The sequence below is a fragment of the Nansenia antarctica genome (assembly GCF_963989245.1).
Source record: "Nansenia antarctica genome assembly, chromosome: 2".
NCBI lineage: Eukaryota > Metazoa > Chordata > Actinopteri > Argentiniformes > Microstomatidae > Nansenia > Nansenia antarctica.
This window is the reverse complement of record NC_137675.1, coordinates 13,134,236-13,153,141: the sequence shown is the minus strand read 5'-3', so window position 1 is coordinate 13,153,141 and position 18,906 is coordinate 13,134,236. Positions and strand designations below refer to the sequence as shown.

The 18,906-nt window shown below is 46.6% G+C and overlaps 1 protein-coding gene across 1 annotated transcript in view; it reads right to left on the bottom strand.

Annotated features, from left to right (window-relative positions):
• The window catches only part of LOC308149828 (SEC14-like protein 1), a gene marked incomplete at both ends in the record, with an annotated part of 45,595 nt that extends 28,448 nt beyond the window's left edge, over positions 1-17,147 (bottom strand). Inside the window, one exon of the mRNA XM_080522714.1 lies at positions 17,085-17,147. Coding sequence (XP_080378840.1) covers positions 17,085-17,147 — 63 coding nt within the window. The remainder of the gene's footprint in view (positions 1-17,084) is intronic.
• Between the last annotated feature and the right edge of the window lie 1,759 nt (positions 17,148-18,906).

The following is an 18,906-nucleotide window of genomic DNA, read 5'->3' as shown; positions in this document are numbered from 1 at the left end:
GTCTATGGATGGATGGACGTCTATGGGATGGATGGATGTCTATGGGACCGATGGATGTATGGGTGTCTATGGGATGGATGGATGGATGGATGTCTATGGGATGGATGGATGTCTATGGGATGGATGGATGGATGGATGGATGTCTATGGGATGGATGGATGTCTATGGGATGGATGGATGGATGGATGTCTATGGGACGGATGGATGTATGGATGTCTATGGGATGGATGGATGTATGGATGTCTATGGGATGGATGCCTTATTCATTGACTGTCTATGGTAAATGGTGCAGCACTTCCAATTAAGTTAGGGGTTCACTGAGCTTCTCTCATCATTTCCTGGAGAGGCTGGCGTGACGTCAGGAGCCAGTTGACGGGGGGGAGGACAGGGGGAGTGGGGGAGGATAGGGGGGACGGGGGAGGATAGGGGGAGCAGGGCCCAGGTGATTGGTTCTTACTGCGTCAAAGCAGATTAATGGAGCACTGTCAGAGTGTGTGTGAATGAGCGCGGGCGATGGTGGGGGAGGGATGGATACACACACACACACACACACACACATACACAGAAATGTATACATGCAACTGAAAACATGTATGACTCATACAGTACATACTACGCATATAAGCGTCACAATCTATATGAAATTGCAAAAACACACACACACACACACACACACACATTCCCACTAACGTCATCCTCAACTCCCTACGTCTGAATGAGTCACATTATACAGAGCTGCAGACCACGTGGGTGCCGAATACGCTAACGGTCATTGTGTGTGTGTGTGTGTGTGTGTGTGTGTGTGTGTGTGTGTGTGTGCGTGCGTGCACAGCAGAGCAGTACAGATGCAGAGTGGGGGAGGTGTGTCGCAGCCGCAGCATCTCGACCTTGCAGTGGTCTTGTGAATGAAAGGTTCAGTCTCTCTCTCTCTCTCTCTCTCTCTCTCTCTCTCCACATAGAGAAAATCTGTTCTCCCAAGGCTGTGATAAAACACTCTCAGTGTGTGTGTGAGAGCCAGAATGCTAACCGATCCATTCAGAATACCGATGGGGAAAAAATCTGTTGTTGGCTGTTATTCGGCAACAGAGGGAGCTAGGGAGGGACGATGTCACCCGACACCTGATAGTAACGGGGCGCCATGGAGGCGATGCTGCCTAAATCCTGACCTCTCACCTCCAACACATCTGTGTCCCGAAGCTCCCCTCCTTTCCCTGAAATGTGCACTTGTCTAATGTCCTACTTGTGGCAGGTGCGTTTGATTAAGCAGGTGTGTTTGATTAGACAGGTGTGTTTGATTAGACAGGTGTGTTTGATTAGACAGGTGTGTTTGATTAGACAGGTGAGTTTGATTAGACAGGTGTGTTTGATTAGACAGGTGAGTTTGATTAGACAGGTGAGTTTGATTAGACAGGTGAGTTTGATTAGACAGGTGTGTTTGATTAGACAGGTGTGTTTGATTAGACAGGTGTGTTTGATTAGACAGGTGAGTTTGATTAGACAGGTGAGTTTGATTAGACAGGTGTGTTTGATTAAGCAGGTGCGTTTGATTAGACAAGTGAGTTTGATTAGACAGGTGTGTTTGATTAGACAGGTGAGTTTGATTAGACAGGTGAGTTTGATTAGACAGGTGTGTTTGATTAAGCAGGTGTGTTTGATTAGACAGGTGAGTTTGATTAGACAGGTGAGTTTGATTAGACAGGTGAGTTTGATTAGACAGGTGTGTTTGATTAAGCAGGTGCGTTTGATTAGACAGGTGTGTTTGATTAGACAGGTGAGTTTGATTAGACAGGTGTGTTTGATTAGACAGGTGAGTTTGATTAGACAGGTGAGTTTGATTAGACAGGTGAGTTTGATTAGACAGGTGTGTTTGATTAAGCAGGTGCGTTTGATTAGACAGGTGTGTTTGATTAGACAGGTGAGTTTGATTAGACAGGTGTGTTTGATTAGACAGGTGAGTTTGATTAGACAGGTGAGTTTGATTAGACAGGTGTGTTTGATTAGACAGGTGTGTTTGATTAGACAGGTGTGTTTGATTAGACAGGTGTGTTTGATTAGACAGGTGTGTTTGATTAGACAGGTGTGTTTGATTAGACAGGTGTGTTTGATTAGACAGGTGTGTTTGATTAAGCAGGTGTGTTTGATTAGACAGGTGAGTTTGATTAGACAGGTGTGTTTGATTAGACAGGTGAGTTTGATTAGACAGGTGAGTTTGATTAGACAGGTGAGTTTGATTAGACAGGTGAGTTTGATTAGACAGGTGTGTTTGATTAAGCAGGTGCGTTTGATTAGACAGGTGAGTTTGATTAGACAGGTGTGTTTGATTAGACAGGTGTGTTTGATTAGACAGGTGTGTTTGATTAAGCAGGTGTGTTTGATTAGACAGGTGAGTTTGATTAGACAGGTGAGTTTGATTAGACAGGTGTGTTTGATTAGACAGGTGTGTTTGATTAGACAGGTGAGTTTGATTAGACAGGTGAGTTTGATTAGACAGGTGAGTTTGATTAGACAGGTGTGTTTGATTAGACAGGTGTGTTTGATTAGACAGGTGTGTTTGATTAGGCAGGTTAGAGGCCTTGTTTACACACAGACCTGCTGCCCGTTTGGCACTGGTTCATACACCGAGCAGAGAGAGAGAGAGAGGGAGCGATACAGAGAAAATTGTGTGTGTGTGTGTGTGTGTGTGTGTGTGTATCAAGCATACGGAACACAGTTATGAGTCGTGGAGTGTGTCTCTTCCCCTGCTTGTATGTAAAAGCATAGGATTGGTGGTTACAGTCCATGCTCAGGCCTACACCCAACCCTGTGGCTTTCAAATCCATGCTGGGGGGGTAGTGCTCAAGTGCTCAAGTGCACACTTCAGGGGACAAGCTGAGAAGACCCGGGAGCCAGGGAACCGTTCCGTGACAAAGACAGAAACGGGAACATGCTGTCGTGTCGCCATGTTCCCTAGAAACCCTCCTTTGACGCTTGACGTTTGGTACCGTTCCTCACTCCGTCCCAAGGCGTTACTATGAGCCCGTCCTCCGACGTCTACCTCCGCCAGCCAACCCCCGGGGTTGTCACTCAAAACGTAACGCCACGAGGATGAAGAGGATGATGAAAGTGAGGAAGAGGAGGAGGAGGGTGTGGGAAATGTTCAAATCGCAAGGGTTTCAGAGGGGATTAACACGACAATAGAGGCGTAAGCCGTCCGATCCGCGGCGCATCAAACAGGCCAGATAGAGATAGATAGATAGATAGATAGACTGGCAGGACTGAAGTAGGCCAAACCTGGGAGGAAGTGGGTCAGGTCATGGCAGGATAGCAGGGTGGCGGCAGGCACACGCGGTGATGTCATACTGGGATGTTCTATGGCGCGATGGCACCATGCCAGGCCAGGCGGAGGCAGACGGGTCGGCGCCAAGCCAGCTCAGCGCCAACCTGGTTTAGAAAACAGGCGGCTGGGCGGTACACAGACAAATGCTTTAGTTGTCCTATTTACTCCCAGTAAACGAAAGGGAGCACAGCTCAACCCAAGCTAGCAGGCACCATCCAGCCCTAGACTAAATCAAGCTAGCATGCTACATCCAACCATAGCCTAAATCAAGCTAGCAGGCACCATCCAGCCCTAGCCTAAATCAAGCTAGCAGGCACCATCCAGCCGTAGACTAAATCCAGCTAGCAGACTACATCCAGCCCTAGCCTAAATCAAGCTAGCATGCTACATCCAGCCCTAGACTAAATCCAGCTAGCATGCTACATCCAGCCCTAGCCTAAATCAAGCTAGCAGGCACCATCCAGCCCTAGGCTGTGTTCGGAATGGTATACTAGCATACTGCATACTAGCATACTCAATGAGTATATACTGCATACTGCCTACTAAATTCATAATAAGTATGTGAAAACCAGCCGAACATTTACACTGTTTGCATACTGCCTCCCAGAATGCATTTCGCCCGGGAGCGGCGAATTTAAACCTCCATTAGCTGGCGAGAAAGTAACCACATATATTCCCAAAATGTGTCCAGTTTACCAAAATAACCCGTTTATATATCTGATCTGACGATTTTTTGCGTCTTCTGTTCGCTAGCTGCGTTCGTAAATTCGCCCTGGAAATACGATCAGCACTCATGGAATGCCTCTTGTCCAATCAAATTACCTGGTCCCTTTATGACGTTGCACCCAGTGTGCGCTCCGGCGCTCTCAGAGCGATTTTACGAACGCACCCTACGTTGCTTTTTTTGATTGATTGATTGAAGACTTTATTAGAAGATAGACCTAGAAGTAGGTACATGAAAGTACATATTACATACAAGGTCAACTAACAGGATAAAAACCCAAGAAAGCCACTGGCTTATTTCAATTGGGGTCCTTGATTCTCAATTCATCGTTACATGTAAGACAGACAAAAAAACTAGTACTATCTACAAGATAATACAGACAAATAACTAGTACTATCTACAAGATAAACATACATCCATCATGGGAAGAACAATACAACAAAACATAAGGTATGTACAGCGGGTAGGACAGGTGGGGACATACACCACAGGTGGGGGCGGGGGACAAAACACAAAGTATGTACAGTGGGTAGTTCGGGTCTTTTAATCTGATTTTTGATTTAGAGGGTCCAGTTACGGATTGCAGCCTCCTGTAAATGTTTTTTGAGAGTGGTTTTGAAGGTGGGCAGTGTTTTGCACTCCTTTAAGATTATAGGGAGGGCGTTCCACATTTTTACTGCATAGTTTGCAAACGAGTTTAACCCCTTGTTTGTGGTGCAACGCGGTTGAACGTGGTTCGTGGAGCTTCCTCTGGTATTGTATGTGTGGACGTTGTTCACTTTTTGGAAGTATGTTGACAGGTACTTGGGTGTCTTTGTGGTGTAGCGTATCTTGAAGACCAGGCCCAGTGCAAGCTGCTGCACTCTGTCAACTACTCGTAGCCAATCAAGGCTCAAAAAATTAGCAGCGGTTAGATGTGTCCTAGGGTTGAGGCCTAGCAGAAGCCTAACCAGTTTATTTTGGGCTGTCTGGAGTCTTGTTTTATGGGCCTTTGTGGTTCTATAGTACCATGATGTTACGGCATAGTCGAAGTGACATTGAATGAGAGCTCCTGATAGGGTCCTCAGTGTGTTTTTACTGACAAGTGAGGATATCCTGTACAAGAATCTAGTTCTATGGTTCACTTTTTTGATTACTTTTGCTGCCATTTTATCTCCGGAAAGATTTGCCTCTAAGATGGAGCCCAGGTATGTAATATCCTCTTTTCTTGTGATATTAATGTTACCCACTTTTATTTTGAAATTTACAGCCTTTCTGAGTTTAGATGGGGATCCGTATAGGATGGTTTCAGTTTTACCTAGGTGTATTGATAGTTTATTGTCAGCTAGCCAGATGCAGATTCTACTCAGTTCAGTGCCTAGCGCTTTTTCCACCTGCAATATGTCCCTGTCAGAGACCAGCAGAGCCGAGTCATCCGCGAACAGGAACAAATTGCAATCACATGCTGATGACATGTCATTCACATATATTAGGAACAGTAAAGGTCCCAATATGCTTCCTTGTGGAACCCCGCAGGTCACTGGGAGGGGGGGGGACAGTGTTCCGTTCACACTAACCACCTGTTCCCTCCCCTCTAAGTAGGATTGCATCCAGCTCACCGATGTTCTATCGAACCCAATTGCTTTCAGTTTATCTAACAATATGTGGTGATCTACTGTGTCGAAGGCCTTCTGGAGGTCCAGCATGACCATGCCGCAGTACTTGCCCGAGTCCACCTCATGGTTGATGTGGTCGTTCAAATAGAGAAGGCATGTGTCAGTGGAATGGGATGTTCTGAATCCTGATTGAAATTCATACATCAGATTTTTTTCGGTAAGGTACCTATCAACCTGTTCATAAACTATGTTTTCCATAAGTTTCGAGATGGAATTAAGAATAGAAACAGGTCGGTAGTTGCCTGGGTCTAATTTGCTTCCTTTTTTATACTTTATGCCAGGGGTCCCCAAACTACGGCCCGCGGGCCGAACACGGCCCACCCCCACACTTGGACCGGCCCTTTGAACAACGTGTAATTTCTAACTGCAATTGCGGCATTGCACCGACGTGGTGGCGGGGGCGCTGTTTCGCAAATAAGTTAGCTTTCGTGTTTGCTAGCGAAATAGCTGATAGTTGATGTTGACTGCTCAAGGAGAATACATATTTGAAAGTACAGAATGCCTGAGAGCCTTATATTGCATTATATTACATTACATTTTGAATGGTCATCTGGTGCCTGAATATTGTGTTTCCTTTACATAAATAATGAAATTTCCACCATAAATTGATGCAGAAAGGGCACAAATTGCATCTAAATTCACCAGAATGCAAGAAATTAAGGGTTTGATGCTCGTTTAAGGACCCCCAGACAGCCCTGCTTCATGGGTCCCCCCGTGTATGATGAGGGTCCTCCCTCAAGTATCAGACTGTAAAACTGATTATATTTCATTGACATATCACTATAGGTATAAATTCCATCCAAATTCAACTGTTTAGACTTTGTTTGCATCCACCAGTGCTCTCCTGCGCGCAATTGCTTTGCGCAACCGCCTCCATTCCACTCCGTTCCATATTATTTTATGTTAGAGACCAACCCAGGCCCCCCATCACAGAAAGGAAAAAATATGTGGCCCTCACAGAAAAAAGTTTGGGGACCCGTGCTTTATGCTTACCTTCACTCACTCGACAGAAACATCGTAACATAATTACAACACGTTGTAAAATGATTTGGGGGGCCAATATCTTTAGCTAGCTCAAGTAACTAGCTTACTATATTGTTGTCTTAACAGTTGGTAAAATAACATGATTAAAATAAATATATATGAGCAATAACATATCGTGGGCAAGCACTACAACCAACTTGTCCGTCTGAAGCTACAATACTGGGATCATTCGTGATTGGGTTACAAGCAGTCAAATACTAGGTGAACATGTGTGTAAGACACAAATAAACTTGGATTTCATGCATTTCAAGTGGCATATTTGTAATCATGACACGTAGCCTTGTTTAAGAATGCATTTCACCATGTTAATTCCCAGTATAGTGAAAATACCACCGCTTATCCGTGATCAGACTTAGCTGGGGTGCTGCAGCTGAAGAGTATCAAATAGAGTGCAAAAAAGCAGCATCTGCACACTCAAATATGTGCAAAAAACGATGTTTATTGCAAGCTTTCGGTCCCCAGGCTATCGGACGAAGTAAACAACAGCTGTATGACGGGTTTGTATGACGCAGTTTGACGAGGCTGAAAGCGCACAGGGTTGCCAGATGGGATTGACAATTTACAGCCTAAACTTTCTATAACCTCAAAATCAAGTAGCCCATTCGGCGGTAACCCGCCCCATCTGGCAACCCTGGACGCGAAATGCATCCATCGTAACAAACTTCAATTTTCCCGGAAGTATTGCTCGCCTACTACCGTATTTTCCGGACTATAAGTCGCGGTTTTTTTCATACTTTGGCTGGTCCTGCGACTTATAGTCAGGTGCGACTTATATATCAATAATTCGTAATCTCTGATTGACATGAACTGACATACGGTAATCTCTGACTGACATGAACCAAGGAGTAAACATTACCGTCTACAACCACGAGAGGGCGCTCTAGGCGTGTGACAACGAGTAGGCCTACCACTGAAAAAGACATCTGATGACACAAACAAAATGGAGTCAAAAAGAAAATCCTATTCTGCAGATTACAAACTGCAACTTGTAAAATATGCAGCCGAAAACGGTAATCGAGCAACAGAAAGAAAGTTTGGAGTGAGTGAGAAACTTGTGAGGGACTGGCGAAAAGCAGAGGTTACTCTCACTGCCATGAAGAAAACGAAGAAAGCAAGATCAGCGCTTCATCTTCCTCCGGAGTTGGCAGAGTTGTTCAGAAGTGACACAGAGGATGACGAATTCAATGGATTCAGTGATGTGGAATGAGATCGTGAGAACTTGCTTGTTGGACTCGCTGGCTTGTTATGTCCGTTTTCGCCTATTCAGCCTCTCAGGTAGGCCTATGTTCTTTATTAATGTGTTCATCTTTATTCATTAATGTGTTACGTTAACATACCGGACACCTATTGAGCCTGTTGTTCTGTGTGCTATAATATGTACGGTGGTTGAATAACTGTTGTGTTACGGTACGTTAACATACCGGACACATTACGTTTTTGGGCATTTAGCATACTGTAGGCCTTATTCCATAGCGACTTTACAACCAATTTAGCCTATTCAGCCTCCCAGGTATGTTCTTTATTAATGTGTTAATATTTTTATTTTATTTTTTATTCATCACATACACCGGTATTCAGCGGCATTCAGCCTGAGCCTGTTGTTCTGTGTGCTATTGTGTAATTGAATAACTGAATGTTTTTGAGAAATACATTTCTACGGTAAATAAATGCGACTTATAGTCCAGTGCGACTTATATGCGTTTTTTTCCTCTTCATGATCCATTTTTGGCCTGCTGCGACTTATACTCGGGTGCGACTTATAGTCCGGAAAATACGGTAAATTTCTTGCATACTCAAATCTCGCATACTGTACAGTGTGAACGCACTACATACTCAAAATCTACGTCATATCGAGTATGAGTAGTATGCTAGTATGCTATTCCGAACACAGCCCTAGTCTCAATCTAGCTAGAAGACTACATCCAGCCCTAGCCTAAATCAAGCCAGCATGCTACATCCAGCCCTAGACTACTCCTTATCTCCATGATTCAATGGTGACTATCTTTTAATGAGGATGGAGAGCTGTGTGGTTGATCTGACTCTTGAAATGGGAATAGAGTCAATTACTCTACCTAGATAAGAGATAAGGGACATGGTTCTACAGCATAGGTAAACACCAGCTATCAACTAACGCGTGGCAGGTGTGTTTGATTAAGCAGGTGTATTTGATTAGGCAGGTTGAGGCCTTGTTTACACACAGGCCTGCTGCCCGTTTGGCACTGGTTCATACACCGAGCAGAGAGAGAGAGAGGGAGCGATACAGAGAAAATTGTGTCTGTGTGTGTGGACCAGCTCAGCGTTGCCAGGAGCGGTTGTTATTGTCGTCATCAGATCACGGTAACAAGCATACGGAACACAGTTATGACACAGATGGAGTCACGGAGTCGTTTCAGTAGCCAATCACACGTCCTGCCTTCGCCCAAGGGGGGTGGAGCGCCCAGTTCCCAAACGACTGGCGTGAAAGTCAAATCCCCTTTTCCCTAAAGATTCCATGAGCAATTCCCCCATCCCATTGCTCCTCATTAATGAAAGGGCTATGGTTAGAAGAAAGGCCAGTCTCATAATTTACTAAGTACACATAATCTAGGCTACTCTCTCCTCTCTTCAGCTCTCCATCTAGTGCTCTCTTTCTCTCTCTTTCTCTCTCTCTCTCTCTCTCTCTCTAGCTCTCCCCTGTTCTGTTTCCATTTCACATTCTCACGCCCCCCCACCCCCATCTTTCTTCCTTTCTCCTCCCCCCCCCTTTCTGCATTTTTGCTTGGTGCTTTGTCTGATACAGAACCACAGCCTTCATCCAAAAAGTACATCATCCAAAGTACAGCATCATCCCTCCAATGACGTCCAGTGTTTCCTCTACATGCATTTCATCGTGGCGCACCGCCACGATGGAATTTCCTCCGCCACCATGCAGATTTCTCAAAAAAAAAAAAAAAAAAAATTTAGGCCGCTTTTTCTTTTAGACACACCCACAAGCGCGAAGCGACGCGCTTGCAAAACTGTTTTGTGATTGGTCGAATACATCTAGGCTGCGTGTAGACAAACTACGTCAAATGTTACAATATGCGCGACGACGGTGCTGGATCCTGGATCTGTGCATCGGTGTTTAGGAAGAACACGGAGCAGGCGCCAGACCAGACTAGATGATCGTGGAGTGAAGATATTATGAAAGTGTACGTGCTTGTCGATCACCCGTCGCATCGCGTACGCTTTAATAATCTCTTCACTCCACAATCATCTAGTCTGGTCTGGCGCCTGCTCCGTCTGTTTTTCTTCCTGCACACAGGTAAACAGATCCAGGATCCAGCAGCGTCTTCGGGCTCGCGCAAACAAACCCGGCGAATTTTTTTACTTGCCCCAGGCAAGCGTTACTGTTGAACCCTGCTGATACATGATTCTTCCCTGCACATTGACAATGTTTTCTCTCTCCTCTTTCTTCTGCGTTGTGAAGGGATCCACTGCAGCGTACACGAAAAGCGGCTACTGTGTCAACCGCTTCCCATAATAGTTACAACAACCATAAAGCCTCCATAATGATAATGAAAAGAAGGGGAGACGAATTTTTTATTGACAACGGAATTACATGCTGGAAAAACATGCAGACACAGACAATAAGAGACGTACGGGAAAACATTTTATTTTTTTTGGCCATCCTCGAGTTTTGGCTGAAATGACGTCGTTGTTTTGAGCGCGCGTGCGCGTTTCATGCGCGTGCACGCGAAAAAATCGCGGGCGCGCGCTGCGCGCGCGCGGTCAACGCTACCCGCCACCATTGTAAAAATTCCTGGAGGAAACACTGACGTCAATTCCAGAAAATGTTTTACTTCTATTCTGACATGCGCCATGGAAATGTGCGCCAGCCTTTCTATGCCACACATGATTTTGGCAAGCCAACGCTCACTCACACCCATCAAATCCCCACAGCCACACACACACACTCACACACACACACACACACTCTCTCTCACACACGTTTTCCGTGGCATCTTTAACCGTCAGTGTTTTGCATAGAGAATGAGGATTAGACTAAAGCGGGCATCACCCCTGACAGGCCGTCTAACCGTGCCCAGATGTGCAGCAGCAGGCTGGCAGAGCTCAACAGGCCGTCTGTTCCTTACCAGCAGGGATACGAGGACGGCCACCAGCATTCACAGGTCTTTGTCCTCATCAGAGGGCAGAACGGAGCTCACTTTACACTTACTGGTGTTTAATCCTCTCTGGTCTACACAAATGCGTAGGGGAGTAGGGGCTAGTGCCTAGGGAGTAGGGGATTAGTGAGTGCCTAGGGAGTAGCAAGTAGGGTGCAGGGGCTAGTGCCTAGGGAGGAGGGGCTTGTACACCCCCCACTGTAACATGTGATAACAGGCTAGGCAGAGTTACAGTTGATTAGCGCACCTGCTCCATTTACATGGGAAGGCTAGCGGATTTGCGCAGCCCCTCCATTAATTTTCCATGGGCAGGCTAGGCTAGGCTAGGCTTCTGCTACTACCTCTGGCCTGTATTGAGGACTCAGGAGAGACAGGGGGGTTGGGGGTGTTTGCGTCCAAGAGGAAGAATTTGCCCTGACCACAAAACACTGGCCTAGGGTCGGATCATGTCTTTATCCCTCCTAATGGATAGGGTAAGGATTGGAATAGGGTAATCTGATCCCAGATCTGTGGTTGAAAAGAACTTGCTCTTGGGGCTGAGACAAGATAAACAGGGGTAATGTCTCTTTTGAAGTCCCCCCCCCCTACCCCCTTCCTCTCTGGGGGGACACTATGTCATCAGGCTCTGTGACTGGCGGGGGTGTGATTATAGCAACAACAACATCGGCTACACTTCCTGTTATTGTGGCGAAGGCACAGCAGGGGTCTGGACTGGGACTGGCAGAGCAGGGCTGAAGGGGTGGTGGCTAGGGTAATAAACAGTACATGGCCCACCATCCAACCATGTTATCCATCCATTGTTGTTGTATTTCCTCCCTCTAGAACAACGTTAAACTCAAGGTGAGAATTGGAGGGTGTGAAAAGTGTGTGCGTGTGTGAACTCAAAACGCAAAACGCCCAACTCAGCTGTTGTAGTGAGTAAGTAGCCTTGAGAACCAATGGTTCTCGAGCCTAATGGCCCTTAGGGGGCAAGAGCTCCTGTTTCCATAGCGTGAGGCGGCTTGATGTACAAGTACACCCCCTGGACATGACCCAAGCAGGGAGGCATCGGGTACCCTTTTTATAGTCTTTGGTACGACTCGGCCGAGGATCAAACTCACGACCTCCCAATCTCAGGGCGGACACTGTCCAACCGCAAGGCCACGGAGCTGGTCAGCTGTTGTAGTACAGCACAGCAATGATGACGGGCACCATCTTCAGAAGAATGGCACTGGCTTACTCGGCAGCTGAGTTCTCCTAAACTGGAGAGAGGAAGTTGACGGTTTCCTATTGCTGCTGCAGTTCTGCGGTCGGCGCGCTCTCTCAAACACCCTCGTAATGTGTCACTTTCTCTGGAACAACTGCTGCTGCCGTGTGGTCGCTAGGCCTATTATTTATTTAATGGAATTAGCCGTTTCTAAATAGACAGCAGGCTAATCGTTTTCTAGTGGTCGTCAGTTCAGTGTTTCTTAACATAAAAGGCCCTTGAAGACAGTACAAAGGTTTCCAGCACAACAGTTTGGCTTGAGACCTTCTGTCACTGATCGTGACCATCGGGGGCGATCGGTACTAACATGTCATAACTGTTGTTCAATCGGTTTGTTTTAAGCCAACGGACACGGCCTAGGCATCTCTACGAGACCTGTTTGATGCAGCTAACATCCGAGAGAGACTATAGAGGCGATTCGGGACCTTCCGGAAAACAAAACAACTGCCGGGAGACAACATAGAACCCAGACTGATCATTGATGATCAGTCTGGTCAGATCACTGATCATCACACCTGTCATTGGTTTGAATGGGAGCTTGGGGCTCAGTAAGGTAAAGAGGCTGTATGTCATCGAGAGGAAGGGAAGGTATTTCAAAAGGTTTAAAAAGGTAATGACGCAGGACCGCAGCGCTTCAGCTGCATGCCTTGAGAGTGAGGTCGTTCAAGAGAACTGACCGTTTGTTCCCAAACAGAGATTAATAACCTCATAAAGAGGAAAACGTTTGTCTCTCAAATGAATGTATTATTTTGGGAAATTGTGTGTGCGTGTGTGGGTGTGTGGGTGTATGTGTGTGTGTGCGTGTGTGTGTGTGTGTGTGTGTGTGTGTGTGTGTGTGTGGAGAGGGGGGGGGGGGGGGGGGGGGGGAGAGATGGAGAGGAGAGAGAGAGCGAGAGAAAGGGAGAGAGCACCACATTCCACCCAGCAGAATGTCAAACATAATCTAAACAGCAGAAGAGGAACCATTATTGGCTGACAAGTTTCAACAGCCTATTGAGGAGGAGCTATGCGGAGAGAACAACATTGCACAATCGATAGCCCTACCCAAACAAAGTGTGTCCACGCTCAAAATCAATCTCTATACCAATGCATTCATTGCACAATGCACGCGCGTGCGTACACTCGCACACGCGCCCGCACGCCCACAAGCCCGCACACACACACACACAAACACTGCACCATTTCTACGGGACACAGAAATGAACACTGACATAGAGGAAGTGAAAGCCACGGGGCAGAGCAGAGACACACCCTAAATTCCAAATCGACCCATAGACCCTAGTCCAGGGGTGCCCAATACGTCGATCGCAAAGGTAGTATGGGTAGATCGCATGGCATTGAGAAAAAAAGAAAAAGAAAGTTAAAAAAAAAAAGTCCCCAAAAAAAAAAGTCAAAAAAAAAAAGAAATTCGCCTATCATCCATCCTCACTATGGCTTTTGCCACTTGATTGACGTACAGGTAAGCCAGTCTGCGATCTGATCTTTTCACCTAACACACGGTTCACCACGCATGCGCAGTCAACAGCGCCAACTACAAAATACAAAATACCGGCGAGACTAATTAACTAGTTAGCCTTCCAATTTCTACTATTTACTACTAAAGAAAGGGTATACAAATGAGTGGGGAAGCTGGACCAAGTAAGAAACCAATAACGTACAACTTCCATCCAGAATGGGAGGAGGACTTTTACACGATGTGATATTGGAAGTGCGTCTGTCTGATCTGCAGATCTACGATGGCTGTTAGAAGGGAAATGTGGCAAAAGAGCGAAAACGTACGGCTGTAACGATAGCTTCTTATCGCGTCAGTCACGTTCTTGTTAAACACAAGAAGTCATTCAAAGACGGCGAAATTGTGAAAAAAGCGTTTCTCGAGGCTGCAGATTGCCTTTTCGATGACAGATCCACAGTGGCTGATGACACCTTGCAGCCTGCCTACACCTTGCAACCAGCTCCTACAGCCCTGACTACTAGAGACTAGCTGCCTCCTCCCAATGCCAGGTCTCCCACTAAGGTAGAGAAATGCATTTATTTCCTCCTTTCAAACTAGGGAATTACCTGTTTTGTATCTGGTTTACTTTTCTGTTTGTTGGATCAGTAGTTGGCTATGGTACTGCAGACTGGCTGTCAGTGTGTGAGTGAGAGAAATTGAGGTGTGTGTGTGTGTGTGTGTAAGAGAGAGAGAGAGAGAGAGAGAGAGAGAGAGAGAGAGAGAGAGAGAGAGAGAGAGGAGGGGGGGGGAGAGAGAGGGAGGGTTTGTGCTATGGCTCCCTATGCAGACTGGCAAATGTGTGTGTGTGTGTGTGTGTGTGTGTGTGTGTGTGTGTGTGTGTGTGTGTGTGTGTGTGTGTGTGTGTGTGTGTGTGTGTGTGTGTGTGTGAGAGAGTGAGAATAGCAAAGAGGGAGGGTTTGTGATGGTCTTCTCCTGTGTGGCTGTGTGACAGAGAGAGAGTGTATTGTGAGTTTACTATGCAGGCTGGGAAGTGTGTGTGTGTGTGTGTGTGTGTGTGTGTGTGTGTGTGTGTGTGTGTGTGTGTAGTACGTGCGTGCGTGTACGTTTGCGATGTTGAAACTAGACTGGTAGATCTTGGCAGACTGGCTACTTGAAAAGTAGATCTTGGTTCAAAAAAGTGTGGGCACCCCTGCCCTAGTCCCTACGCACTAGCTCCTAGCCCCTACTCTCTAGACACTAGGTGCCTCTCCCTAGACCCTACTCCCGAGACACTTGTGTAGACCAGAGAGGATTGAAGTGTGTGTACAAGTTAAATGTAAGTGTAAAGTTCCTTCCTGCCCTCTGACAGTGGGGGAACAGACATAGTAGATGTGACATTTGGCCATGTTGCTTAGCCTAGGCTTTAGGCCTAACCACTCCTCGCAGATCTACACATCCGTACAGACGGTGCTAAGACTTGGATTGGGAGTCAGGGGCTGCAGTGTTGCAGGGCTGTGTGGTCTCCCTGGGGGGTCAATAAGAGCAGCTATCACATCTCGCACCATTAGGTTCACTCTACCCTGCAGCGTCTGCAGTCCGCCCCCACATGAACAGTTGGAGGTATTGAGTGTGTTGAACAGGCAGATGAGGTTTAGATGTAACATACTCATATATACAACATAACCGAGTCTCTTCCGTGTGCTCCTATTCTATCCAGGCCAGGCTAAGCCAGGCCAGGCCAGGCTAGGCCAGGAGCCAGGAGCTTAGCTACTAAGGAGATTTACCTCCGTCGCTCCAGAGGGGAACACAGACTTCAGGGAGAAAATAGCACCTGCATTCATACATCAGGATTACAGCCAGGGTCCAGTGACTAAATCCAGCGTTCTCCCCAGAGAATGTTCGTTAATTCAGCATTTCTAACAGTATTTTCAGCGCATTTTGACATTGAACATTGACATTTTGATAACGCAATCCGGCACCGCCTTGTTCAGAACTCCCGGGGAGAGCCCTGCAATCTAATCAAAAGGGTTTCACCTCCGTAAAAACAATGCTTGGATTGAGCTAAAGCCTAAGGCTTAAGACAGGGCTTCATCTTGGCCAATGATTTTTCCCGTTGAGGATTGGCTAACGAACGAGCTTGATGAAACTAGTTCCACCTTGCTACATTACACGCAACGCTGTCATCAGAGAGGAACACCACCACTAACGACGAGAGCATGATCCACTGTAGCTTAGTGGGTTAACATCCCCTTCCCAGCTACCCAGACTCTTGTGTTGTCATGTAGCTACTGTGTGTGTGTGTGTGTGTGTGTGTGTGTGTGTGTGTGTGTGTGTGTGTGTGTGTGTGTGTGTGTGTGTGTGTGTGTGTACACTGTGGAGACTGTGTGTTAGCCAGTGTTTTTCCACTTAATAGTTTACTCACTGAACTCTCCCTGACATCCCTGCTCCACGGTTCTCACTAGGCTGAACAGAGGGATGGAGATGGAGAGAGAGAGAGAGAGAGAGAGAGAGAGAGAGAGAGAGAGAGAGAGAGAGAGAGAGAGAGAGAGAGAGAGAGAGAGGGGAAGCGGAAGAGAAAGAGACTGGAAGAGAGAGACGACTATAGCTCCCGCCTTTGTACTAACACATGCCTTCACCTCTCTGCGTATGCGTTAGTTCACACTGGATGTCTACCAGGGGAGGCTGATGAGGGCAGAAATCGTAGGGCAGGCTCATTGTAATGAACGGAACGGAACGGCATACCACTGCTCACTAAAAGCCCGCATGCACAAGTGCTGAATTTTTTAACAGCGCAAAATGGACTACCAGCAACTCAGCTGTGGAAGCACTGTTCAACACTGAGCCGTCTGGCTCTGCAGGGACAGGAGTGGAGGGACCCGGTGGTGCAGTGTCTGTATATAGCTGCTTGAACAACGTTCAGACTACCGTCGACGGCCTGAGATAGACAGAGTGAGCACTGAGCACGGTTTAAGATGGTTTTTAGGAAAGGTGTGTACTAGAGATGTCTGATTCCGCGCAGGTCTGTCCAGATTCTAGAATCGTCATACTGCCAATGGTTTCGGTTAAATGCCCCAACAAGCATAGTGAAGATCTGCTTATCCGTGCATTAATCTGTGCAGCTGGAATGTGCACAAAGTCTGCAGTGGTCTGCCTGGCAAACACACCTCGAAAAACCAGCTCTGCATTTCAACTAATGGATCTGTTATAGCCTAAGACACTCTATTAACGGTGTATCGGGCAGCACCAGTGACAGCTCAAGTCAATTATAATGTACGTGTGTGTGTGTGTGTGTGTGTGTGTGTGTGTGTGTGTGTGTGTCCTTTCCCAGTTCAAACCAACCATTCAAACAACCTACCACCAACCATCGTCAAGGTGATCCCAGGAAACTCATTTATCAGCATTACATAACACCCAATCATAGAGAGAGAGAGAGAGAGAGAGAGAGAGAGTTAGAGAGAGAGAGAGAGAGTTAGAGAGAGAGAGAGAGAGAGAGAGAGAGAGAGAGAGAAGACAAACACTTACGGCCATCACCAGCTCAAAGGGTTGCTTGTATACCCGCACGGGCGACTGGTACTTCTGCACCATGGTGGGGACCACGCTGGTGGCAACAACCTGACCAAACAAAACAAAAACAAAATCTCAAAGTTAGCACTTACATAACTTGAATGACATCATTAGCTAAACCCTCAGCTAAGTCCTGAGAGGAGGAGGCAGGTTACAACAGACTGGGCTGCCAGGGCAAAACAAACATGGCTGAAGGTGAGCAGTATTATTATTCTGAATGGACCTACGGGACGTGTGTGTGTGTGTGTGTGTGTGTGTGTGTGTGTGTGTGTGTGTGTGTGTGTGTGTGATCTGTCTTCAGTGATAAACTGCATGAGGGCAGTCTCCTCTGCCGTGGGCGAGGAACCGTATCTCACTGATCAATGGATGCAGCATTTCTCCCCAATACATCACACACACACACACACACACACACACACACACACACACACACACACACACACACACACACTCATTCACTATTGCACTGCATAGGGATAGCACTGCCACAGTAGGATAACACTAGAGACTGCTGCTGAATACCGGTAGTTACTTATTTCAAAACAAAACACAACATAGAACGTAGTAGAATTGTTTGCTGATTATTGCTCTCTGTTGCTCTCTGTGCCTTCAAAAGACAATAAGGAGAGACAGGATACCTGCCGTGGCAAAGGTGCACAGCACACCTTGAACAGTGTGTTCAGTCAGTCAGTGAGTGTTGTTGTTTTAATCAACACACTGATGCATGTCGCATAACAGCAACAGTTACATCAAGATGTCAGCAGCTGAGCTGGCAGGGTCAGCATTGTAATAAGAGGTGCCTAGCAGGGGAGGTTGGTGGAGGTAGAAATCGGAGGACGGGCATAATTGTATAGCTGGAATGGCACACATGTGTTTGATACCATTTCCTCATTCCGTTCCATGCATCACAATGAGCACGTCGTCCGATTTCTACCTCCACCAGCCTCCCCAGGGGGGGTATTCCATCAACGTCGCGAAATGAAAATACAGGCTTATTCTGCCAAATCTCGTGAGACTTAGCAAAATAAGCCTGGATTTTCCTTTAGCAACGTTGATGGAATGGTCTCTACTCATAGCCTGGAACCATACAGGAATTTGCTCCATTTCACATTGTTTCATTTGTAAAATTCTGTATAGTTCCAGACAGTCTACTCAAACTACAGCATTATTCTCGGGGATAAGGGGTGGGCAAGCGGACTATGACATATCAACAAGGCTACACTAACAGTAATGGTTGACTATTTCCATCTACAATGGCCTTTGAAGTACACAGACTCATCCTCTACTGGACACCCATTACCGTCATGTTTCAGAGGGATGATATTCCCCCTGTTGAACAAAGGTCAAGTCAAAGGTGGTAGAAGAGGTGATGTTTCAGCACAAACCACATGAGGAAACAGTCAGTAGCATTCAATGGAAGAATAATAATATCAACAACAACAAAAAAAACATTTAGCAGTTGCAACACCTTCGAAAATCAAGAATGTTCACTAAATTCCTGCTGCATGACGCTTTTTATGTTATCCACCGGCATGGTTAGTACTCTTACACACACACACACACACACACACACACACACACACACACACACACACACACACACACACACACACACACACACACACACACGCACACACACACGCACACACACACACAAACACACACACGCGCGCGCACACACACGCACGCAGACACACACAGACACACACACACACACACACGCACGCACACACACGCGCGCGCGCACACACACGCACGCAGACACACACACAGACACACA